Source organism: Artemia franciscana, chromosome 16 (genome assembly GCF_032884065.1).
Source record: "Artemia franciscana chromosome 16, ASM3288406v1, whole genome shotgun sequence".
In the NCBI taxonomy this organism is placed as follows: domain Eukaryota; kingdom Metazoa; phylum Arthropoda; class Branchiopoda; order Anostraca; family Artemiidae; genus Artemia; species Artemia franciscana.
In genome coordinates, this window is record NC_088878.1 from 22746524 (window position 1) to 22774391 (window position 27868).

General features: G+C 35.2%; 1 protein-coding gene across 3 annotated transcripts in view; it reads right to left on the reverse strand.

Annotated features, from left to right (window-relative positions):
• Positions 1-6556: 6556 nt before the first annotated feature.
• The window catches only part of LOC136037239 (ras-related C3 botulinum toxin substrate 1-like), a 44098-nt gene continuing 22786 nt past the window's right edge, over positions 6557-27868 (reverse strand). For all 3 annotated transcript variants that reach the window (XM_065719850.1, XM_065719851.1, XM_065719852.1), the window contains exons 3-4: positions 19352-19745; positions 6557-9819 (exon numbers count right to left, since the gene is read on the reverse strand). In XM_065719850.1, the coding sequence (XP_065575922.1) occupies positions 9742-9819; positions 19352-19745 (472 nt within the window). In that variant the 3' untranslated portion in view covers positions 6557-9741. The remainder of the gene's footprint in view (positions 9820-19351; positions 19746-27868) is intronic.

The following is a 27868-nucleotide window of genomic DNA, read 5'->3' on the forward strand; positions in this document are numbered from 1 at the left end:
CTTAGGCTCAATAGTTTATTGGCGCTTAAGCTGCTGCGCCAAATTTAATTTTAAGGGCCTTGCTTGTCATTTGGACTAAAGATTATACGCAACAAGATGCTAAATTGTTTATATCTACATTATTAACAAAAACAAATAGAGAAGACAATAATACGGCCCATTGGGATACGTTACAAATATTACATCATTGTTGTTGCTTAGAGATACTTCGCTAGTTACAAATACTTTGCTATCAGAGATGAAAGTATCAAAATTGAAAGAAAATTTTGATTTAGAAACAGAGGATCCAAAAACTGGATTTATTTCCCTGAGAGCGTTCCGGCTTTGTTTCTGAACTGTTCAAACTCAAAGCTCAGGTTTTAATAGTGTCTTTTAATAATGTTAGTAGTGTCATTCAATAATGACATACGGCACTTAATTAAATCGCAAGGTTTAATTACAAATATTTTTAATAAAAGATTATTCAGATTGAGCATAAAGAGTATTTAAACAAAAAGAAAAGAGAGAGGCTTGTATTTGCTGGGAGTTTTGCTTTACAAATTGCTTCTTTTCTGTTATGTTAATATAGTACTAAAACCGGCAGTTAAGTATGTTTTTTTCTGTCAAAATGTCAGTGTTGTTATTTCTTGTGACAACTTTGTCCTTTGACAAGGCTAAATAACATAAAATATTCTTAACAAGCTCGTCATTAGGTCTTTTGTTAAAATGTTTGTATAATACAAGATCAAAGACTGGATATCGGCTTTAATTATATACAACAAAACAAAAATCTCCATGTCCAGATATGTGGCCGCTTTAGCTTTAAAATGAAACAAATAAATGCAGCTACTACTTATTTTCGACATTCAAGAATAGTGGAAAATCGTACGTCTTTGACAAAGAACACAGCTGATGAGAGTCTGTACAATGAAATTTTTGCCGTTTAATGGGATTTGCATCTCTTAGTACTACAGATTCAAGGCCTCAAAGCCATTATCGGTTCAGCAGCATTGTTTCCCTGCATTCGCAAAAACCAATTTCTTATGTCAGCTTCATAGACTCGCTAAAGCCTGTTGATGCTGTTTTGCTGAGACTGTGACAGAGCATGCACCTCTTGCAGCAGATCTGGTTGGTAGCGCTTCTGACAATACAATTCCAAGTAGGCTATGAGTAAAGCCAAAGGTATAACTCAGTCTTTCCTTATTAAAATCACAACAACCTTTACAGCTTATACCCCGTTTGCCCCCTTCTGCAGATTGGATGGGAACACTTCTCATAATCAAACTTTAGAGTGTGAGCAAAGATTTAAAACACATCTCTAGGCTTTCTCTGTTGAAAATCAAATAGCCTTTTCCTTGATCTGTCATTCGAAGAAAATTCATAGAGGACCAGCAGTGTGACGCTCTTTGCTTGAACCCACATCCTTGAAGGCTGAAAGAGTCTCTTACCCAATGTGCTGCGGCAACTAACAACTCGTCACCAACGAGTAGCTTAATCTCACTTCTTTCGTTTTTAATGAATAGCCCTCACCGTTTTACTGTGGTAACCCCAGAATAATGCTATAGTGATCGCCCAAACAGTGGTTTGCGTGATTCATTGGGTAGTCTACCCGAAGGGTAGCCTGCAAATATATGAATTTCTAGTGCTATTTTCACCCAGGAAAAAAAGGAATAGAAAAACTTTTTTGTAGAAATCTCTACTTACTGTCGGAGGAACGAGTTTACTAATAGAATATAAATGCATCATAAACTTTAAAAACCTTTTTTTTTTCTTTGAGCTGAAAGTAAAGTACTTTATTAGTACTTTGACCGTCATACGTAAAACTTCAAATATCTTTTTCGATTAGGTATCGGTAATTCACCCGATGTATTGAATATCGCTCAGCATTAGTTTCATATTATCTTTGATCAGACTTCACATTATATTTAACTAACAATGATAAAATATTTACTTCTCAGCAATATTGGCATGAATTAGTAGCAAATAAAACCACTATTTTCTTTTAGTGAGAATACTCGTTTCGTTATCACAGAAACGAAAGTTTGGGAACAGAACCTGATGACAACTTAAATATTTCAGTATTTAAGGATAAAACTTGATGAAAGAAAAGAATTGTCCGTGTCTCGATACTCTTTATTTATGGTGTCGCCAGTGGACTGAGGAAACCACGAGTATCCTTTTCTGGAGAAAAACACAACTCCCGTATAGTCGGACGCAAAATAACTATATTAGCTCAAAATTTACTTTTATGGACATTTCATAGGTTTAAAGTTATTGACTACTGACATTTTGTATCTTAACTGTTATGCAGGGCTCCCATGGCGTCATCGAAGTTAATAAAGTTTTTCTTGAAATTGTGCACACTAATGTTTGTCCTGTTCGCACAAGAATTTCAACTAGATAAATTGAACTTAACAAATAACTTGATTAATCTTACGTTGAGTTGAAAAAGCCATCTTCTTAAGCATTTCTTCCTTTTAAAAAGCAAAACTTACATAAAAAAAAAAAACGTTTTTGTCCAACCCTTAATCTTTTACCTATATTATTCTTTTCAATTATATTATTCTTTGTAATTTTTCTACAAGTCTTCTGGTTATGGACGAACTTCACGGATTGTCTTGTAAAAAAAAGTTCCAACTTTTTTTCTGACAGCAATAAAGTCAACTAAGTTATGCGATCGGTTTATTAACTTTTTGGACAGTTTTATCAACTTTTTTGACGCCACGGGAGCCTCACATTATCAAATTTGGAAGGTTTTTATTTGCTGTTAACTGGCAATACCTTCATGAAAAAGTTGAAATGATTGAGTTCAAAGAACACGTCAAAAAATTAAGATTTTAATTTTCCGCTTTCACAAAAAAAGTATATAGCAAGGCTTTGATTCGGAAATAACTTCTCAAGGCTTATGATCTCTCTGCTGGTTTTCGGTATATTATATTTTTCTGAATAGATTTTTTTTTTTTTAATGTCGAAAATGATTTTAGGAAATATGCGAAAGTAAGTCAACCCGTAGTCAACCTGCGTGTGTTCCCCAGCGAGAACCTCCAACAGGTACGACTCTAGTTCGGCATTTGTGAAGGGACACACAAGCAAGGAAAGGTGTAGCATAAATGGTAGACAGTAACAACGGCAATCAAAGGGATAAAATTAACCCTTGACTGGGCTGCCCACTTAATTGAACAATCTGTCTTGGCTTTTTTCTACAATTGGCCATGACTTTGACTTTTCTCATACCTATTCCCTTTTTGTTTAAATTCAAACTTACTTACTTACTAAACTGACTTACTTACTTTTTTGACGCCACGGGAGCCTCACATTATCAAATTTGGGAGGTTTTTATTTGCTGTTAACTGGCAATACCTTCATGAAAAAGTTGAAATGATTGAGTTCAAAGAACACGTCAAAAAATTAAGATTTTAATTTTCCGCTTTCACAAAAAAAGTATATAGCAAGGCTTTGATTCGAAAATAACTTCTCAAGGCTTATGATCTCTCAGCCTCTTTTCGGTATATTATATTTTTCTGAATAGATTTTTTTTTTTTTTTAATGTCGAAAATGTTTTTAGGAAATATGCGAAAATAGGAAGATTTTTTAAGTAAGTTTAGATCATTGTCTGAGAAAAGTAAGTAATATCATAATTCTGGCTCTGTCGATAGACAAATTTGAAACTAATGAATCCAATGATATAGGTATATTGTCCTTTCGGTCCAAGTTTTGGTTCAAGTCGTATGTTTCACGGGGGTCATAGACTCCAAGCAAACAGAAAACATTGGCAGAGACTAACGTAGATCTATCACTTCTACTAAGCATCAGAAGTTTCAAATACAATGTCCTTAGTGATTGGAATTCTAGATTTAAGTTCACAAGTATGTTGTATACCGCTTACTGATAATAAATCATAAAAGGCTAGGCTGTGGTGCATCCAAAATACTTTATATCTATTATGTACTTTTAGAATATAAATATAAGAGCTGGCCAAAATAGTATCTACTTTGACCACAGTCACATTCATATCTACTTTGATAAGTATCACACTTGTAACACTAGACGTTTTATGCTGTTTAAATCTTGCAATGTCAACTAGAAAGTGATCACGCATCCATGATCTTCCTTCGATAAAAAATTCTAAACATATGTAGGTGAGAGCTTTAAACCTCTGCAGTAGGGTTCTCTGATTCTTTTGTAGTCAGGGAGTAAAGCAGATGCCTCAAAATATGCATTTTAATCCCAAAACACCCTAAATTTGCACCAGACCTTTCATTGGCTTCTTGATTCAACATTGAGCCATTTTAGTCGCAAGTAAGTTTTTGTGCTATTATTCCCCCTGATCAGTTTGCAGCGTATAACAGCTCAGGTTACTTTTATGACTGAACATATTTCTGTACTGGAATGTAGAGACAGGCATGGTTCCATTTTCTTTTTATAGTCTTTTATAGGTTCTTAATACATGATTTATTTGATTTGTTTTGCAAATCTTCAATGTTTCAAATCAGACTGATGCGTATTTGTGGTCCATTCTCGTTTCGGGTTTAATTTTTTTCTGTTTCATCTAGTTCCTAAAATGATTTATGAACCATTGTAACTACGGAAAAAAATATATATATATAAAAACGTGTTAAACACTTCAACTCCACTTGTACGAAAAAGACGAAACGTTGGATACGACATACGAGAATTTCAAAATAACTATGGATTTTTAATTGATACACGAACGTCACCTAGTCAGATAAACGATCAAAGAAAATTACACCAGATACTAGAACACCAGACTGAAGAAATGAAGACACCAGACCTTACACCAGAATGAAGAAAGGAAAGCTGGTTCGAATTCTTAAAAAAAGTGAGTGTTATTACCAAAATGAAGCAACGACAAAATCGTAATTCCTCTTCCCAGTATCATTAACTAGCTCGTCTTAATGAAATTTATATAATTAGAAATTTTGTTGTGTCAAATAGAACAGAGCTTGATTTTTAAAGTTCAGGAAAGAGCAGTCCCTTAAAATGATCTACCATACTTGCTTAGAAAACGCTAAGAATTAGCTGAAAGGAAACATCATTTAAGTGATTTAGCAGCTTTGGGAGTTCCTTGTGGTGCTATCCGCACTGAACGAAAAGCTTGTCGACCCAGATGATGAAAAATTTCATTGTCGTTCCTATCAAATTTCATACTCAAACCACAGATTCTCAATAGCTCTCGATGGTGACTAGTCCTTGGGGAGAATTTGCTAATAAGTCCTTTGTTTTTGAAACAGCCAGCCGACGATTAGGCTCCTGGATGATTTTAAGGTATCGAATCCCCTTAAAGCATCCTGATTGTACTGAGGCTCGGGGATCAAAGCTGTGACAGAGAAATCATGCTACGCATGGAGTATGCAGAAGTAGCATTCTTCCAGACGTTCGGTGGTGGAAAGCTTATCCCAGAAGTTAAGGTCTTGTTTACTTAGAAGTTAAAGTAAGGAGTTCTCCAGTTATGAATGGATGAAAGTCATAGAGTCTTTCAAACAATGCTTAGCCTCTAGAACAATTGCTAAAAAAAATCCTAGCAATCCAGTGGATGGACAGTGCTAAACGCCCAGATTAGGATGTACATTACATAAATCACCCAGTAGTTACCAAAAACCCCAAAAGAAGATGAAAATATTAGGAGCATTTGATCAAAATTTACTTCATTACGCATGAATGAGCTTTGGGCCTTTGCTGTGGTTAATTGAACTCACTGTAGTCATCACTGAACATCATTGTAGTCAATCATCACTAGCTTCTATTGCTCCATGCGCGAAAAGACCCAAGTCTAAATAAGCAAAGTTGCACACATTTTATTGCTAATTTGCATGAATAAGAACAAATTTTACATGTAAAATTATATAAGAGTAGCAATAAAGACATTTCATATAAGTTTATGAACTTAGACGTTTTATACAAATTTCCCTAATGAGGACATTAGGGAAACGAATCAGCGAAATACGCAGATCTCATTTGGGCCAATTGAAGATTTTATGCTTTATTCTAGTTTACTTAATATTCTACCAAAAATCTTTTGGTTTTTTATTCTTTTTTTACTTGTTTATTGAAGAAGCAGGTGATACCCTCTTTGAAATCAGTGATTAAGTAATTTCTTCTTACAAGCCTCCTGCACAAATCAAAATTTGTGAAAAGGGTCTTGCTGAATACCCATTCACATTGAGATTTTACTAACATCGAGATTTAGTTAGCACTTATTGGAGCCAATCAGATTTTTCAACCAAAGAGAGAATTCTGCGAAAAATATGATTAGCTTAAATTAGTACTAGGTAAACCCCCGCTTTACTAAAAATCTCATTGTGAATGAGCCTTCATGGATACCAACAACAATAATTGCTAAATTCGAATTCATTATCGTATTCTAATGTCAAATAAAGTTGTTTTTTTATACCATATCCAAGAAAACATTCAAATGGGGTATTCCGTCTTACAGCGTTGTGTGCAGCTAGGCACAAATGATGGAAATACTTTTGGTATGCTTGTATTAAGGATGGTCGGTCTATTAAGAACATCCAAAAGTTAAATATACAAAAATATACTCCAAGTCTAATACAAATAAAAGGTAGCATTAGTTTATTAAGATTATGACTAGATCTAAACATTAGAAAATAGAACAGATGCAAATTTGTATACAAAACTAGGGTTTTTGTTAAAATATTTACGTCATCTAAATACAAAGCTGCCATAAAACAATAGCTAAAATCTTGTGCAGGTTTACAAAAACAGGAGAACAGCAAATAAAACGAACTTATAAATAGCAAATACAACAAATATTTGAAAATGGTAAGTCCAGACGTCACTTTTCCAGGAGCACTACAAAAAAAAAGATAGCGTTGGGGAGCAATTTTTTGTCACTCTTAGTTATTACTATAGCATTTTTTTTTAAATAAATCCCTTTTTCAGTCAACAAAATAGCCAAAAAGCACAAAATTTAACGTAGTTTTCTATTTTCAGGGTTTTTTTTTTGGGGGGGGGGGAGTCTACATATTTCCAGCGTTGTCGTAAGTTTAGTATTTGTTTCTTTCTGTCATATTCACGACTGATACTTCCTGATATATCGCCACTTATTATTCTAACGATGCGTCCCGCGCAACCAAAGTTGTTTGAGCTCACTCATTGCGTACATAAAGAGGGAACGGTGTAAGGGCTTGGATATGTCTCTAGGAGGCATAAATCCCTTTTCTTGATAAGGTATTCCCTACAATACCTTATCCACTCATTAGGGGGAAGCAAAAAAGCGTCCTAGTTTACGCTCTGATTAATAAAGAGATTGAAATGTACGCCAGGGTATCAGTCTCTAACGGCTTACCACGACAAAACTTTGTTGTTGTGTCTTTAAGTTTTAATCCCATAACAAAGTCTTTAAAGGTTAATAGTTAAACTGGTTTCTCTTACAAAATAGGCAGCAACGTAAAGGTACGAGGCCTTCACATACCATAAAGAAGCTATTTTTCTTCAATCTTGGGAGATAAAGTATAAATTTTAAACCTATCTACATTCTGCCAATGTCAGAAACTACTCATGATATATGATATATATAAAACTTCTATTTCCACATTACAGTTCCATTTTTTAAGCAAGCACTAAACTTTCTCTTCAAGATTTCTTTTCGTTCATGTTTGATTTACGCATGACACCAGAAACGTGATGGAGGAGGCGATAATTCAATTTCTACTTAGAATTCCGACAAGTGATAGCTGATCCGACGCTGATCCAGTCCCTTTCTCAGGTTTTTGATGCAGGGATTCAGGGAAGACATTGACGCATCACTAAGCGGTAGAGGTTGAACACAGTTAAAAACGACAAAGTTGAAATTAAGAATATTCCAATTCTATTCTTGAGGTAAACGCCTGTACTCATCTTTGTGTAAATGCTCTAACACACACAGAGTGAGAGAACCTGTTTTTCCATTTCTTCTCTTATTGGGTTATTCGCTATACCATTTTAGATAAAAATTCTACCTCGTTTACTAAACACCGTTCAAAATCATCTGCCTTTAAGTAAATTTCAGTGTACAAACATTTACCACCCCCAGGTTGGAATCGCTCTGGTTCATTTTGACTTCCAAGAATAGAAAGAGTTGTGCAATGAAAAATTTAGCAATTTTGAGTCAGATAGTAATGTTACAATAAAAAAAATCCATTGCGTCTTAAAAATCCTTAAAAAAAAGGTTGGTCTCGTAGTTTAAAATATTGTAACATTATTTACAATATCCAAGCTTTTGAAAAAAAAAGACCTTTTAATTTATGTAACTCGCAAAGCAGTATTAAATGAATCATTGACAATACAATAACAAGAACAGTGTCCAAAACCAAACAGTGCATCTCAAGTTATTTTCATTTTACTTGACATTGAGGTTTGCTAGCTTTGAGCGCATACAACACCATAGCCACATTTGTTGATAAAAAAGCCAATATTCAAGAATGGCACTTTTATAACCTTGATTTTTACGTCACAGTTTTAACGTCACTACAGAAGCGGAAAATCGAAAATGCAAAACAATTGTTTGAAAAGCCTGTATCCACACCAAGACTATGTTCAGAGGAGGGGGCTACCGAGATTGAAGCCCCTCCCGCGAAACATTTTTCCACCCCGTAAAAAAGTAACAAATATACATTTAAACAAACTGGTGATGCGTTTTTGAGCCCCCCCCCCTTCAAACAAAAATCCTGGATACGGCCTTGATCAACATTAATTGTGTTCCCAAGTATTCCCTGTTCATGCTATGTCTGCGTATCTTTTGGCAAATTTATTTAACAACTAGCAAAACTGCTTTTCCAAGTTTCCACCTTTTTTTAATTCCAAATATTACGCCTTAAATCTGATCTGTGATTGGTCAATCACAGCAAAATAGGCGTCTAAGATGTAGCAGATGTAGTTGAGGGCAATTGTGACCTTATCAATAATTGTGACTATAATGTGGCCCAGACATGGATTAGAATATGCGTTCGAGTAGTGTGGCTTCATATAGGTTCATAACATGTAAGATTATGTTAGACAAAATTAGAATACGCATTCGAGTAGTGCGGCTTCATATAGGTTCGTAACATGTAAGATTATATTGGACAAAATTAGAGTGTGCATTCGAGTAGTGCGGCTTCATATAGGTTCATAAAATGTAAGATTATGTTAGACAGAATTATAATATGCATTCGAGTAGTGCGGCTTCATATAGGTTCATAACATGTAAGATTATGTTAGATGGTATCTAGACTATAGGTTCTGATAGATTTTTTTTTTCTTCTAGATTATGGCTAGGCTTTTCTACCTCTCAACAGCAACTTGTCCTTTTTCATAGGTAACAAATATTTAAAGTTCCATTTGGTAACTTATTTCACAAACTTTGATAAAAATTGAAATACATCATTTGGCGATGACGATCTGCGTTTTTTGGCCTTTCATTGACATAAAAATGCTTATGAAAAGCTTCTTACAGCTAAAAAATACCAAAAAAGGGACCTCTTAGTATCCAAGAGGTAATACGTCAATCCCCACTCGTGATTAAAAAAAAGAACATAAAAACACAAAAAAACAAGCATTTCCCCATCGAATCTAGCCTGAAAAATCCAACTGTAAATAGATGCCAAGATTCACACATTCAAATCCACTACTAGATTTAGTACTAACCAAATTTTACTATGCAGGTACGCATAGGTTAGTCTAAAAGTACACTGACATTATCTCTAAGGCAGTTATACAAGTTCATTCCACTGACCCTTAATTGTCATTAGGTCAATGATGCTACAATATTGCACACTTTCTTTGCTTTCTTTTCACAGGCTCGGGTCGTATCACGGCTCTCACGGCTTCTTCAAATACCTTAAAAAAGTGGTAATTAACATTAATTTGGCGAATGGAGGATTCCGCATTAAAGTAAATCAGGTAAAAAAATAAAATAAATGTCGGTACAAGAGCTACTGAAGTTAATTAGCCAAAATTGTCCCCTCATTATTGCATCTATTCTATAAGACCGTTTAACTTTTTCTGAGCTTAACTTGAGCCCCACAGTGGCCATTTTTACGTGATTTTGGTATGTTAAGGGACACAACTGGACTTCCTTCCTTCCTTACATATCAATTTATTGCTACAAGAATTTAGTATTACTACACAATTAATGCTTCATTATTAATGGTTAATTAAGAAAATAACTAATTAATAATTAATTATTTTATTAATTATTATTATTTTAATAATTATTAAATAATTAAAACTAAAAATAATATGAAAAGTTATTAATTAATAATTAAAAAATAATATTAAAAATAATTATTAGTAATTTTTATTAATTAATTAATTATTTTATTAATAAAATAATTAATTAATAAAATTTAATTAATAATAAAATTAATTAATTAATAAAATTAATAGATTACGAGTAGCCTCGTAATCTATTTGACCAAATTTCTCAAAGGAATGGAGGAGGCGTCCTTATGTTTCACAGGGGGATATTATCCTTCTATTTACTCAAGCACCAATAAGGCTTGAGAGAAGTGAAAGAGATTTTAAATTAGCAATCCATTTGGATTTCAGCAGACAAAATTTATTACGGAAGTTCGGTAAACAAAATCATCCGTGCTCTTATCACGAACGATCAATGTGCAGAAGAGGAAAATACCTTTGTTAAGAGTGACAACGACTAACACGTCGAAGGGAATAACTTGAAAATACAGACTGGAGATTAATGATGGGATGATTAATTGGAATTCACACAAGTCTTTATTCCTTAAGGGGATTCAATCAGAGACGCCATCTGGGGGGGTCAAGGGTGGGCAAATGCCGACCCCAGATTGTCCAGGGGGCCCAAGCTTCCACCACAAAGGGCCCTTTTCTGGCCATAATTATCCATTATGTCCAATATAATACATTCTGTTCAAATGATTTGAACTAACTGCACACCTATTAGCCAAAGAGCGTAATTACCTGACAACCCTTGGGGTAATTACGCTATTTGCTATTAATCATTGTAAACTTTGAAAGTAGGTTAGATTCATAATAAAAGTCTCAAGTTCTGTCAAATGCCCCATGCCCACCCCAAGATTTGGCCCAAATGGCGCCTCTGGATTCAATACCTTAAAGGATCTCCGTATCTTGTCCATTACAAACGTTTTTAGTTGTACGGCCGAACCCTTCAGAATTGATTGGGGGGTCTTGCCATAAATTATAGCGCTCAGATAAGAGATTCAAATAAACGATAGAAAACTAAAAGCCAACAACCACTTTCCCGGAAATCCTTAAAACGAAAAACATTTAACTTCTCCTGTTTTGTACCGAAGAGAGATTTTCAGTTTTAATGCAAATTATATAATTAGAAAGTTCAATTTTTTTTCAATTAGATGGGGGGAAATTTTCAGTTTAAAGTTCAGGAAATATTAGTCCCTAAGAGTTTTCTAGCAAAGCTGATAGGAAAACACCAAAAATCGGTTCGAAGGATACATCCTTTGAGCAATTTGGCAGGTTTTGGGAGTTGTGGTGCTACCCGCTTTGATTGACAAACCTTGCCGACACAGGCGACAAAAAATTTCCTTTTCTTTTCAATCAAATTTAGTTCCCTAGGAGGAATGAACCATTCGCCTTTGAGACGGCCACTCAACGCTGAGGCTCGCAATATGATTTGAAGGTATAAAAACCTCTTATTTCTTTAGAAATAGGCGTTGAAGTTCCGGCCTAAACGCATGTATATAATGCCAACACTAGATACTCCCGCAGGAATGTATTTAAGCGAAAGGGGGATGGGAGTGTCATTTAATAAAACTCCTGGAGGATAGAAAAAATAGAGGGAGATATCGCAAAATATCCAAAGTATATTCACGTTAGGTAAGGGTCCGGACTCGAAAGAGCCTCGAAGATATTTACCTGTAAACTATCAGATGAACAGAAGTAGCGGTGGGACGATTTTAAAAACTTTTGCGCTTACGATTCCGTCTCACTGCCTCGATTCCGATTCAAATTCCTATAGCTAGGAAACCCAAAATCACATTTTTTACATTAGCTCAAAATTAAATCACATTAGCCATATCTTTTGCCCATTTTTGGCAAAAGAGGGCATTTGGTGTTTTTTGTCGTTTTTGCACTTCAGCACATTATGCTCTCTGTATAATGCACTATTTTCCAAAGTTGCGTTTCACTCCTAATTGTTTGCATCCTCCAAGATAAATATCATAAACGTGTATGGTTATTGTTATAGAAATTTATACATATATCAAAACATTTCTAAGGTGGGATCAAGAGACGTCAAAAACATTCAATACACCAAAAGAGATATTACTACATAACTGAAGATTTTCCCTAGCTCCATTAATGAATTAAATAAAAAAAAAATAATTTTTTTAGCTGAAAGTAAGGAGCGACATTAAAACTTAAAACGAACAGAAATTACTCCGTATATGAAATGAGTTGTCCCCTCCGCAATCCCTCGCTCTTTACGCTAAAGCTTTTAATTTTTTTTAAAAAGTAGAATTGTGGCAAAGAGTCAAACTTTAGCGTAAAGAGCGAGGGATTGCGGAGGGGACAACTCATTTCATATACGGAGTAATTTCTGTTCGTTTTAAGTTTTAATGTCGCTCCTTACTTTCAGCTAAAAAAATTATTTTTTTTTTTATTTAATTTCTGAACGTTTTTGAATTAATGCATGTTTGGTTTTGGCTCTCTGCACATAAATTATTAAAATGAAATTTGTATAATAATTCTTTTTTCTTTGCTAAATGGCTTTCTCTTAGTTTTGATCAGACGATTTTGAGAAATAAGGGGTGGAGAAGGAGGCCTAGTTGCCCTCCAATTTTTCGGTTACTTAAAAAGGCAACTAGAACTTTTAATATTTAACGAACGTTTTTATTAGTAAAAAATATACGTAACTTAACAATTAACTTACGTAACAAACTTTCATAACCTTATATTTTTAATATGTATACGAGGGGGTTTGTACCCTCGTTAATACCTCGCTCTTTACACTAAATCGTAAGTTTTGTCCCAATTCTTTAAGAATGACCCCTGAATCAGAAAGGCCGTAGAATAAATAGTTTAAATTACTAAAAATACTTTAGCATAAAGAGCAAGGTATTTATCTCCTCCTAAATACCTCACTCTTTATGCTAAAGTATTTTTAGAACCCCTCATATGCGGAATAATCTCTGTTCGTTTTAAGTTTCAATGCTACTTCTTCCTTTCATTTGAAAAAACGTTTTCATGTTTATTTTTCATTGTTTTCTTATAGTAATGCTTGAGAATCCTGCGCCCTTTTCATTGAATTTTTCTTTCCCCATGACAGATTCCTCCAAGGAAAGATCCTCCAACATAGCCCCCTCTCCTCAGCCCCACCCCCAAGCAAAATAAAATCCCCCTGAAAACGTCTGTACACTTCCCAATAACCATTACTATATGTAAACACTGGTCAAAGTTTGTAACTTGCAGCCCCTCCCCCAGGGATTGTGGGGGAGTAAGTCATCCCCAAAGACATAGTTTTTATGGTTTTCGACTATGTTGAACAAAATGGCTATCTCAAAATTTTGATCCGTTGACTTTGGGAAAAAAATGAGCGTGGGAGGGGGCCTAGATGCCCTCCAATTTTTTTGGTCACTTAAAAAGGGCACTAGAACTTTTCATTTCCGTTAGAATGAGCCCTCTTGCAACATTCTAGGACCACTTGGTCGATACGATGACCCCTGGGGAAAAGAAAAAAAAAAAAAAAAAAAAAAAAACAAACAAATAAACACGCACCCGTGATTTGTCTTTTGGCAAAAAATAGAAAATTCCACATTTTTGTAGATAAGAGCTTGAAACTTCTACAGTAGGGTTCTCTGATACGCTGAATCTGATGGTGTCATTTTCGTTAAGATCCTACGACTTTTAGGGGGTGTTTCCCCCTATTTTCCTAAATAAGGCAAATTTTCTCAGGCTCGTAACTTTTGATGGGTAACACTAAACTTGTTAAAACTTATATATTTAAAATCAGCATTAAAATGCGATTCTTTTGATGTAGCTATTGATATCAAAATTCAATTTTTTAGAGTTTTGGTTAGTATTGAGCCGGGTCGCTCCTTACTACAGTTCGTTACCACGAACTGTTTGATTATGGAAGGGAAGCACTTTAAAAAAATCATCTTCAAAAACTGTATATTAGTTCAAAGAAAATAGTTTTTAATTTGATTTTAATATTTGCCCTTATAAATCTATCTCATCCATTTAATTGTTAATTTTTAGTCATTAAATTGTTAATATTTGCACTTATGAATCCCTTTCAGTAATTAGTATTGTGCTAATGACCCCTCGGCATTAAGTATTCAGGGGATGACGATGGCCTTTTTCTAAGTTCATGAAAATAATATATGACTCCCAAGTGTTTGACAAATAACCTGCTTCATAGACCGTATGCCACAAGACACGTTAGAAACCTACAATACACTAAAAGAGATATTACTACATAACTGAAGATATCTTGATATAACAAAAGGAAAGCTTTTTTCTTTGTTTATAAACGCATGCAGTTTCCGAAAGCTATATAGTTACCATGTAAACCAAGAAAAAGACCTTTGAGGATCAGTGTCATGTACCCTAGCTTTACCCTAGCTTCATTAATGAATTGAGGAAAGAAAATGTTTTTAACAAAATCATCTTCAAAACAGTATATTAGAACAAAGAGATTGGTTTAGTTTTCAGACATACAACTGAGTCTTATTTTTGAAATATCAAAATATTTTGATAATACAATGTGATATAAAACATACCAATAAACAAGAGCTAAGAGCTCATATGGCACTTGTGACGAGGCAAGAAGAGCCAATAGATCATATGGTATGAGCATGAGCTCTAGCAAAATTCTATGAATCAATAGATTGATTTAAAAGGAAAATAACAGGCTTAATGCCGGTCGGAATTTATAACAAGAGCTCTGAGTCACGATGTCCTTCTAAATATCAAAATTCATTAAGATCAGATCACCCACTCGTATGTTATAAATACCTAATTTTTTCTAATTTTTCCTACCCCTTTAGCCCCCCAGATGGTCGAGTCTGGGAAAACGACTTTATCAAGTCAATTTGTGCAGCTCCTTGACACGCCTACCAATTTTCATCGTCCTAGCACGTCCAGAAGCACCAAACTCGCCAAATCACTGAACCCCTCCCCCCAACTCCCCCAAAGAGAGCGAATCCAGTACGGTTCCGTCAATCACGTATCAAGGACATTTGCTTATTCTATCCACCAAGCTTCATCCCGATTCCTCCACTCCAAGTGTTTTCCAAGATTTCCCCCTCCAACTCCCCCCAATGTCAAAAGATCTAGTCGGGATTTGAAATAAGAGCTCTGAGACATGAATTCCTTCTAAGTATCAAATTTCATTAAGATCCGAACACCTATTCGTAAGATAAAAATACCACAATTTTCACGTTTTCCAAGAATTCCGGCTTCCCCCTCCAACTCCTTCCAATGTCACAGGATCTGATCAGAATTTAAAATTAGAGGTTTAAAGCGCAAGATCCTTCTAAATATCAAATTTCATTAAGATCTGGTAACCCTTTCGTAAGTTAAAAGTACCTAAATTTTCAAAATTAGCCCCCCTCCCAACTCCAACAAAGAGAGCAGAAACGGCCAGGTTATGTCAGTCACGGGTCTTAGACAAGTTTTTATTCTTCCCATCCAGTTTCATCCTGACCTCACCGCTTTAAGTATTTTCTAAGATTTCCGGTTCCCCCCAACTGCCCCCCCCCCCAATTACGCTGGATCCGGTTGAGATTTAAAATAAGAGATCAGAGTCACGAGGTCTTTCTAAATATGAAGTTTCATGAAGATCCGATCATTGCTTTGTATGTTCAAAATACGTCATTTTTTCTAATTTTTCAGAATTAACCCCCCCCCCCCGATAGAGCGGATCCGTTCCAATTATTTAGATCAAGTATCTAAGACTTCTGCTTCTTTTCCCACCAAGTTTCATCCCGATCCCTCCAATCTAAGCGTTTTCCATGATTTTAGGTTGCCCCACCCCAAACTTTCCGCAATGTCACCAGATCCGGTCGGGACTTAAAATAAGAGCTTTGAGACAGGATATCCTTCTAAATATCAAATTTCATTGAGATCCCATCACCCTTTCGTAAGTTAAAAATACCTCATTTTTTCTAATTGTTCAGAACTGACCCCCCCCCCCCCACTACCCCGAAGAGAGCAGATCCGTTCCGGTTATGTCAATCATGTATCTAGGACTCGTGCTTATTTTTCCTACCAAGTTTTATCCCGATCCCTCCACTCTTAAGTGTTTTCAAAGTTTTAGGTTTCCCCCTCCCAACCCCCCCCCCCCCAAATGTAACCAGATCCGGTCGGGATCTAAAATAAGAGCTCTGAGACACAATATCCTTCTAAATATCAAATTCATTGAGATCCGATCACCCGTTCGTAAGTTAAAAATACCTCATTTTTTCTAATTTTTCAGAATTAATCCCCCCCCCAACTACCCCAAAGAGAGTGGATCCGTTCCGGTTATGTCAATCATGTATCTAGCACTCGTGCTTATTTTTCCCACCAAGTTTCATCCCGATCCCTCCACTCTAAGTGTTTTCCAAGTTTTAGGTTTCCCCCTCCCAACCCCCCCCCCCAATGTCACCAGATCTGTTCGGGATTTAAAATAAGAGCTCTGAGACACGATATCCTTCTAAATATCAAATTTCATTGAGATCTGATCACCCGTTCGTAAGTTACAAATACCTCATTTTTTCTAATTTTTCAGAATTAAACCCCTCCCCCCTCCCAACTACCCCAAAGAGAGCGGATCCTTTCCGGTTATGCCAATCATGTATCTAGGACTTGTGCCTTTTTCCCCACCCAGTTTCATCCCGATCCCTCCACTCTAAGTGTTTTCCGAGATTTTAGGTTTCACCTCCCAACACCCCCCCCCCCCCCCAATGTCACCAGATCCGGTCAGGATTTAAAATAACAGCTCTGAGACACGATATCCTTCCAAACATCAAATTTCATTAAGATCTGATCAACCGTTCGTAAGTTAAAAATACTTCAATTTTTCTATTTTTTCCGAATCAACGGGCCCCCCACTCCCCCCCCCAGATGGTCAAATCGGGAAAACGACTATTTCTAATTTAACCTAAAGTAGCAAAACCAGGACCGACAGACCGACAGAACTTGCGATTGCTATATGTCCCTTGGTTAATACAAAGTGCCATAAAAACAAGCAATGTCAAAAGATAGCAATCATTTTCTTGATATTCAAAGTGACATGTCGTAAGTCATAATTTCACAATAAATGATATACTTTCATAATAAAGTCATAATATACTTTCACAATAAAGTAGCTGGTAAAATAATATTGCTGATCATAAATTTGACAGATTTGATCCCATTTTTTTTTATTATTATTTACAAGGCCTGCAGTAGGATCAAATCAAAAATCCGAAAAATCACTTTGTTGTAAAAAGGTAAAGAATACGGCAGTAGACTTTACAGTCCCTACCGGCGGTGCTGATCTCCGTTTCTTGGCCCTTCAGCCAGGAAGTGCAATGGGGGCCAAACCATCCTGTGCTTTCGCACACCCTTCCTGTTTACCTTCCCCAGATTTCTCCAGGTACCCATTTAGAGCTGGGTCGACACTGGCTAATCTTACAGAGTTATGCCACTGACCCAATAACTAAACTAAACAAAAACTAAACAATCCCAAACTAAACAATTGGGTACACTTGGATTCGAACCCTCGCCCTCTCAGACATAGGATCCTGAATCCAGCACACCAATCCACTCGACCAGGACGGCTTTGTTGTAATCGTTCTAAAAACTAATATCCTGATTTATCCTCCCATGATTGAATACAAGGACGAAAAAAAAAAAAAAACAATCTGTACATTCAGAATCTTTTTATCTCAGTTTTGTATCTTTTAGAAGGGGATTGAACCCTATTTATTTTAAGCTGATTTAGTGTGGACTGTGGCTTCAAAGGCTATCACTTACTTAAAAAATTCCAAAAGTTTATGCCCCCTCTTCAAGTTTTGAATAAAAAAAAAAAAATTAAACCCCCTTCAACCCCCTCTTCAAGTTTTGTATGTCAGTTTTTAGCAGTCCCGAGGCATTAATTCTTCGATGTAGAACGACAGTTTTGATACTATTTGATAACTGAGAGTCCGCTTTCAATTTTTGAATTTGCTTAGGTTTTTTTTTTGGAAAAATGTGTTGAAAATATGTGAAAATAGGTAGACCTATATTTTCCTATCTTTCATCAAGTTCACAACATTCTCTAAGAGAAAGTATATGTAACCTTCTGGTTCTGTCTCGGTGAATGTGTAGATTTGACACTAATGAATCAGACAATATGTCCCCTTAATGCAAGTTACAGCAGTAGGCTTGTCGCAAAATTGTATCTTTCAAGAGGAACAATAGCCTTAACTATATCGCATTTTCACAATGTTATTATTCCTAGCTGCTGTGAGGTCAAACTCACCAGCTTCAAGTTTGACTTAATTGCATTCTATGTGGCCAAGAAATTCAACCCCAGCCTTGAATCCTAGAAGCTTTCTAATTTCTATTTCATAGCTTTTTTCTATTTTATAATGGCTAACTGGTCGATTCCGCCCTCCCCCGTTTTTGTGAGTCGGCGCCACTGTTCAGCAATTGTGGACAATTACCATGATTTTTCGAAGTTTTGAACTCTTTCATTGCAAACTAGTAATGAATTAGTAACACTAAGAAAATTAGGCTGTCTTTAGTTGCAATGTTGGAAAAATTCCAACAGGATTTTGTTTATAGCATACATATAACCACTCAAACTATGCCTAAATTTTGCAGAAAAAAATAAGGAGGACAGTAACGAAAGGAAGATTTTCTGGCCATTGTGGCTATCATTATATAACCCAAAATTGTGTATTTTTATGCAATGTTCCATATTACGGGGTTACATTTTGTTGTTTGAGCTATATGGCTTACTGCATATTTCATATTAGCAATTTTTTCTACTCGCCTGATTTCTTAATGATATCCAAAAATAAAGAAAGCAGAACAGAACAAGCAAGAGACACAAGAAAAGTTTAGAGTGAATATTCCTCCAAAGGAGTAGCCAGCCTTGGCACCGAAAAATGGAGTTTATTTTTCAGACAAGGCGAAACCCTGGCTTTCCTAGGGAAGGGGGGGGGGAACTAACCAAGATGATGCTTAATGAATAATTTTGACAAACTTCCAAAAAAGATATAAATTCGATTATACTAAATACTGAAGAAACAATTTCTATACACGCATGTGTTCAAACAAAGCATGTTTACAACAACTATTTTATATAATAATTTTATTTTTATTACTTTTAATTTTATTAAAATTATTATAATAATTATTACTATTTTATCAAAAGAGATTAATTTAAAAGTAATAATACCTGTTTTAATCCACGCTGTGTTAGTGCAGAGCATTCTAAATATTTAACTGCTCGAATTTTAGATGCCAGTTTTTGACCCTGTTCTCGTTTAATAGGACTCATCCCTTGTTCTGACAAATAAGATAACATATCCTTGTCATCTCTCAAATCAATTTTAGTTCCAACCAAAATAATCGGTGCATCTGGACAATGGTGTTTAATCTCAGGATACCACTTAGATGTTACATTCTCATAAGATGACGGACTAATTACACTGAAGCAAATTAGGAAGACGTCTGTTTGTGGATAAGAAAGAGGCCGTAATCTATCATAATCTTCCTGGCCTGCGGTATCCCAAAGGCCTAAACTCACTGCAACGCCGTCACATACCATTGGTGCTGAGTAATTATCAAATCTGCAATAGAAACACGAAATAATCTATCTTTTTTATCGTAAATAAATATTAAATAAAATGAAAATTAAATAAATAAATATAAATATTTCTTTCTTTGTCTTGGATAGCTACTGTTCACTTTTTTTAAGGTAACAGAGATACTGGTAAAATCAAACAGTCTGCAAAAACGGAATAGTATTCACATTACTATTAAGACATCGAAGCTATTTTAGATTCTTGGCAATTTTGTTTCTGGTCTGGACATCATACTACCCGCTCTCTTGTACGTTTTCTTGACGATCTGATGAAACATCTCGAGAAAGAAGAGACATACACAGAAATTCTACCCAGCAATATAGTGAAGACGTTTGACAACATCCAACACCTGATAGCTATTAGCCGAGCGAAAGAAATGGGTGCTCGGTAGTTTCTTGTGAGAATGGTTGCAAATATCCTGCACAATCGAATCCAGTATGTTTCACTCATACAGAATAAAATATCCAAATACCAAAAACTTATGGTGCGAAGTTCCTCAAAGGACAAAATTAGGACCTCTGGTCTTTTGATTGTTTTCAATCCTATCCTAGCTCAGATACGAAGTCGCTAGAAGTTTACTGATGACCTATTTTTCAGAAAAAATAACTTTTATTATTCTTGGATGGGCTACAATAGCCCCGTTATATAGAAAAAAATATGTTTGTTCGTCATTATGCACGAAGAAACAAAAACAGAAATCCAAAGCAGCAAGCGATACTTCAATATCAACCCACTTAGATTAAAAGGAATTTCAATGAACACAATCTCGAATCAATATAACGAATGAAGTAATGTCAAAAGGAATTATGGTACCCTTCCATTTCAGGGGTGGATTATTCGTGATGTAATAGCCTTCTGCATTCTGACTTATCAAACAGTTCCTGGTAACCAACTGTAAGTAGGGAGCGACTCGGCTCAATACTAACCTAAACTTTAAAAAACGGAATTTAAATATCAATAAAAACATCAAAAGAATCACCTCATTAAGCTGATTCCAAATATATAAAATTCATCAAGTTTAGTGTTACCCATCAAATTACGAGCCTGAGAAAACTTGCCTGATTGTTGAAATAGAGGGGAAACACCCCTAAAATTAAAGGAATCTTATTGAAAATCACACCGTCAGATTCAGCGTACCAGAGAACCCTACTGTTGCAGTTTCAAGCTCCTATCTGCAAAAATGTGGAAGTTTGCTATTTTTGGGAGGACAGATCACGGATGCGTGTTTATTTGTTTGTTTTTCCCAGAAGTGATAGTATCGAAATGATGGTCCTAGAAGATCAAGAGATGGTGCATCCGAACAGAAATTGAAAGTTCTAGTGACCAAAAAGATTGGAAGCTATTTGGTCCCCCTCCCATGCCCTTTTTTCCCAAAATGATCTGATCAAAAATTTTTAAGATAGCCATTTTGTTCAGTATAGTTGAAAGACTAAACAATTATGTCTTTAGTTGTAAAATGACCCCCCCCCACAGTCTGAGAGGCCTGTAAGTTATGAAATTGTCCACTTGTTTACGGATAGTATTTGTTATTGGAAAGTACACAGACATTTTATATTGTGGGATGTGTGTGTGTGTGTGCTTGGGGTGGATTTCTATAGGGATAATCCTCCTTGGGGAGGGATATTTCTGGGGTGGGGTGAACATTCCAGGGAAAATGTTACACTGAAGGGATTTGAGAGAATTACTATACGAAATTTTTTTTAAGTGTCTCTTTACCAAATGTTTCATGTGGAGATGTTCCGAGGGAATTATCGAGGGCCTTTTTTCCCTGTGTTTTGATTTCTCAGAAATACATTCCACGGGAGAGGGCATTCCTGAGTGATCGAGAAACCGATTAGAGATTATAGTCTTATTCAAATGAAAAAAAATGCTAAGGAGTGTTTTTCAGGCTGAATCGTCCTAAGCAATTTTACAGGGAGGGTGGATTTTCAGGCAAAGGATGGAACATAGAGGGAGAGCCAGATTTACCGGTATTATTTGAAAAAAAGAAAGAAATTATGCCAAATATGAAGGGTTTCCCCTCCTCAATACCTTGCTCTTTACGCTAAAGTTTGACTGTTTGTCCCATTTTTTTTAAGAGCGTCTACTGAAACATGGGGGCCGTTTAATAAGAATGGGAAGCTTTTTTAAAAGTGATAACAGCATTACTGTAAAGAACAAGGTATTGAGGAGGGGGCACCCCTTCATACACGGAATAAATCTGCCAAAATTAATATACAATTTTTTTTTTAACTTTTCAGGTACGGTGGGCCAAATTCGAAGCTAAATTAGTTGAAAAACGTTCAGAAATTAATTAGGAAAAATAAGTTTTTTCAATTGAAAGTAAGGAGCTACATTGAAACTTAAAACAAACAGAAATTATTCCGTATATGAAAGGTACAATTCCCTCCTCAACGCCTCGCTCTTTACGCTAAAGTTTTTATTGTTTTAAAAAGTAGAGTCGTGACATAGAGTCAAACCTTAGAGTAAAGAGTAATACGTTGAAGAGGGGACAGCCCCTTTCATAGACGGAGTAATTTCTGTTCGTTTTAAGTTTTAATGTCGCTCCTTACTTTCAGTTAAAAAAACTCATTTTTTTATTTATTTAATCCTTCTAGTATCGCACTGAGTTTGTAAATTGACTTGGAAAGGATGAAGAATGTGAAGAAAGTCATATAGAACACATTTCCACCTAAAATCCATTATATCCTTATGTTGTCTCATTTCGAAAGAAGTTAGATAAAGCTGATATAAACTCTCTTATAACCATCATGTTTAAACAAACCTTCGTATAAACCTTTATACTGATATAAGTATCAATGTTTGGAAATCCTGCTAAGCGTAAGAATAAATGTGCTGTCTACTATTCAGTAGGGATTTAATAAAAATTTCAAGTTTTTGAATCAATCCTGGCAATCAGAAACCTTTTTAATTGAGAAAAACGAGCGTATTTAATTAATTTAGATATTTGTAATTCATTCATGAGAAACTATTCAAAACAAGCTTCACTTTGTACGGATTGAATTTTAGTGTGTTAAGTAAGAATTTAGTGTTTTAAGAGCCCCTAGGGAGCAATTCCACCGGGCCCCTAGCGTTCAATTCAACCGGGGCCTTAGCAACCCATTCCAATGGGGACCCTGGCATCCAATTCCATTTGGGGGAGCCCTAGCATCCAATTTCACTGGGGGGTCCTAGCATCCGATTCCATCGGGACCCTAGCATCCAACTCCACCGGCGCCATAGCATCCAATTCCATCGGGCCCTAGCATCCAATTTCATCAGACCCCTAACGTAACCACCGGAGGGCCCCTAGCAACATATTCTAATGGGCCCCCTAGCATCCAATTCCATCGAGACCCTAGCATCCAATTTCACTTGGGGGACTAGCATCCAATTTAATCAGAGGCCCCTAGCAACCAATTATAAAAGAATGTTTACTTATGTTAAGGACGATGCCCTAAAGTGACATGCTTGACTTCAGGGGCCCGTTAAAGGATCGCCACTTGTAACTGAGCACAGGGCACATGTGAGATGTTATGTAATGACAGCGCACGCGTGGGATGTTACTTAATACTTTAAGAGATTTATTTTTCTTTCAATACGTTTTTCTTTTTTTCTCAAGGGACCTTTATATTCTAATGATTTTGTCTGCATTAGGATTCGTGCCTCTGACATCTGGACCAACAAGCAATTCTATTATTATTATTTGGGAAATGCTTTATAGAGGAAACGCATCGAAAAAAATCTATGGTTCGCGTGTTTTATAACCATTATCTCCGAGCCGTATAACTATCCAGCAAAGCGATTGATTTTTGCTATATTAGATGCATCTGCTTTGCTACATTCTACTAATGTTTTATCGTAATCTAGACAGGTTAAGTTACACAGCAATGGCGTTAGATTTTCATAACGTAAATAATTACAGATTGTAGTTTTATACTGAAAAAAAATACTGAAAAATTTTATTAATAGAAAAAAGTTATAAAATCATGTGGATGCTAGGAACCACCAGTGAAAACGGATGCTAGGGGGCCCATTAGAATTGGTTGCTAGGACCTCCCCCCATGGTTAGGTTAGGGCCCCGACGAAATTGGATGCTAGAGCCCCGATGGAATTGGATGCTAAGGCCCACCCAGTGAAATTGGATGCTAGGTCCCTTCCACAATGAAAATGTATGCTACAGCCCCCATTGGAATTCGTTGCTAGGGCCCCGGTTGAATTGAATGCTATGAGCCTGGTGGAGTTGCTCTCTAGGGGTCCGGCGTCTTGATGGTTTCCTACTTGGGAGGGGCCCTAAAGGTCTTTCTCACCTTGCATTCGTAGGTTTTTTTAAGAATCAGAGAAACTATTAGGTAAGAACTAAAGAAATCATGAAGAAAAACATCCTGAAGAAAAATGTCTTAAAAACGTCTTGAAAAACATCTTGAAATGGCTTGAAACGTCTTGAAAAATATTGAAGAAAACTGTTTTAATAAAAGTCCCCCGCTTGACTAGTGGACCCTATTACCTAACAACCAAAAGTAAACAAAGCCTATAACGTAACAACCAAAAGTAAACAAACTCTATTACGTAATATCTTTTTTCCTGGCCTCTAACAAGCCCCATTAGTTATCGACTAAAAGTAAACAAACCCTAACAATTTTTTCCCTGGCTTTCTAACAAGTTCTATTATGCAACAACCAAAGTAAACAAGCCCTATTATGAACTATTATGGCACTCTAACAAGTCCTATTACCAAACACGCAAAAGTAAACATTCCCCATGATGTAATAGACACCTGCATCTCTTATAAAACTAATATAGCCTGTGTCTTGAGGGGGTTGCCGTTCAACTTAAATCATTAAAGGAAGAAAGGAATAGTGGGTATGTGTCATTTTAAAAGCCTTGTGGCGATACTACTGATAAAAAGCCTAATTTAGCTCCTTGGGAAGACCCAGCAAAATACTAAAAAATAAACTTGTTCCTTGGCTATAATACCTTGCCTATTTAGTAACACAAAGCCATAAACATATTCATCCAATAATATTAAAACTGCTTCAGTGAACTTTTTAGGACTCGAATCTACGCGTCTTGCTACGGCCTTACTCCCAAAACGCGAAAAATTATAAGACTATTTTTAATCTTGCAATGTATGTAAAAAGACATATAAATGGTTCCAATATGTTTAGTTGATTCTTAGCTTGGAACTAATCAACCAATTTTTGTTCCTTTCTATGGAGGGTTCTTTAAATTAGCCTTAGGGGGAATCCCCTTAGTCTGGAGATAATATACGCGCAGCACTATAGAAATACAAGAAACAAAAATGGCCTTTTTGAATTAATAAGTGTATTATCTTATGTTTTTGTTTGACATACAAGTACATTTCATTTCTAACCCTGATATTTACTGTTAAGGCATTCTCTAAGCAAATCAGAATTTTGATTTCAAATTAAGAGCTTAATTCTTACAAAACTACCCAAAAGTAATTCTAAATAAGCTATTTCTTTATTTTCGATATTTTCTTAGTTTATCGCAATAAAAGATTGTAATCTTCAGTTTAGTTTATTTGTTTAGAAAAAAATTAGAAATACAAGTACAAGAAAAACAAAGATTAGATCTTAGGAAGATTGAAAAAGACGAGAATTTGGAAATAGAAAAGGTTAAAAAGTTGACTCAATCAGAGGAGCCTGCACAATAAAAAACATTCTATTAAGAGAGCCACCTAGAGCGAGTATTTTAAATTAATTTTGCCTTACATAGGAGCCATCTATGTTTATGAAAATGTTAGTAATTTGAACAAATATATGGACTGAATCAGCTAGCTTTGTTCACATTAGAAGATTTGTTTTGTCCCATTTTATTAGGTCTACACAGAAGTGTACTAGACTCTTGACCCTTTCACTTTTACCTTGTTGCTAACATTAGAGCACATAAGAAAGTTAACTAAGAAATAAAAATAATTGCAAGTTAGAAATTGTCTTTTAACACAAAGAATCTGTTTTAGCAGCAAAAATGAATCTTATTATCTAGTTGGCTTAAGTGGCTTTAACACAAGAACCTCCAAGGACTAAACTGCTACATCAAGAAGAAAATACCTCTCCCATGACACAAGTAATTTAAGTATAGAGCATTTTAATGACATCATTTACTACACATTTCTACATAAGATTTGTCTTAAATTGTGAATAATTCAAGGTTGTTTCTAGGAGAGATGTTTTTTGGCGAACTTAGAACCATTGCTATTAATTGAATTGGTAGCAATTGATCACTTCTATGGAAAAACAGATTTGTTTTCTACAAAACTTATGACTATCAATATGCAGTTGTATATAAATATATAGTATAAATATATACCTTGTAATCGTTACTTTCTTCATTTGCAAATGACCTGTTGGTGAAATAAAAGCACAAATAATAGATAATGAGAAAAAATAAAACAATTTGCTATAAATTGGTGCTTGATTTGATATTCAAAGAATCTCTTTTATAAGTAAATTACCCCCCCCCCCAAATAAAAAGCTCAAGAAATAAACACGTCATGTGTTCAGCATCTTACTGACACCATGTTGATCAGCCCCTTGGCTACCCTCCCAGGTTTAAAATACCTTTTCAAGAACCATAGCTTTTAGAATGAGTATTCTAAGCAAGCCATCAACTGCGCTCATTTCAATAGTGTAGTAGCAACTTATTTCTTAAGAAGTTTCAGATTACTATCATATGAATTATGGGATGCCTTTCTATCCATAAAAGAACTGTATTGATTCCTTAAAGTTTTAGGATGGAAAAAAAATGAATATAAATATATTACTCTAGATCAGGGCTTCTTAAACTTTTGTAATTCCCGACCCCATTTATGATTGCGAGTTTCTTAACGACCTCAACAAATATAAAAGAAAAATAAATTAATATTTTTGATGATATATTTATTAGGTAACAATATACATACGCATATGAAAATACATAACTTTAGAATTCGTTTTGAAACATAAAAATCTAAAATTGAAATTTGTACAAAATGTTACAGAAATGTTTTTATTATAGTTTCAAAAAAAAAATGGATTCTGACCGTCTTAATTTTCTTGAATATATCCAAGTAGTTACGTGGTAAATATTAAATTAAAGCTTACGTTAAACATTTAATGAGATGGATGTGCCTGTTTTTTATTGCATAACAAACCAAATCTTGGTGTAATGTTTGAAACTGCAGGACGTAAGACCTCTTCAACATTTTTTTATCGCTGAATTATATTGGGATTTAATGTGTGTTAAGTCTGAGATAGTAACTTCACATAAATATGTGGTGTTTAATGGCAGAAGTACATTTAACGCCATATCGGCGATTGTGGGAAATTCAGTTCTAGTTCCGATCCTGAATTCGGTCAAGGGTTTTTTTTTTTGGAATTATAGTTTTAAGTTTGAGTCACACGAAAGCTCAGCAAATTCCTCTTGAGCTTTAAGTGGCAGAAGATCGATCTCGCTTAAACCAATCCAAAACGGCTTTTAAATCCAAACTATTTTTTGTAAATCAATATTTAATATAAAATATGTCTGGAACTGTATTTCTAGCGCTTTTAAGTGATCTACAATAGTTTTTGCGATAAAAGTTTTACGAAGAATTTCCTCAATTACAAAATTGTCAACACTGGAGAATATTTCAAACGAATTTTTTTCGACCATACTTTTTCAAATGCTGATCTTTTCAATAAAACTTCCAATTTTATCGCTTGAAGTAAATACATCGAAATTTTTTCCTTGAATAGACAAGTTAAGATCGTTTAACTTCGCAAAAATATCTGACAAATAACACAGCTTGGATAGCCACAAGTCATTTTGAAAAAAAAAGCAGAAAATTCACAATTTCGTTCAGTTAAAACTATTTCGATCTCGTCCTTTAATAAAAATAATCTTTTTAAACTTCGACCTCTTGACAGCCATCTTACTTTTGCATGTAATAACAAAGTTGTGTAGTTGGAAATTGTATCCTTACAGAGATTTGAAAATAAGCGACTGTTAAAGGCATGGCTCTTAATAAAATTTATGACCTTAACAGCATCCTGAAGCACACCGTTCAATTCTGGTGCTATCAATCAGTTAAGAAGCGTCCAAAGGATTTTTACATGCCGGGACTGTAAGGTCCTGTCAGTCGCGAA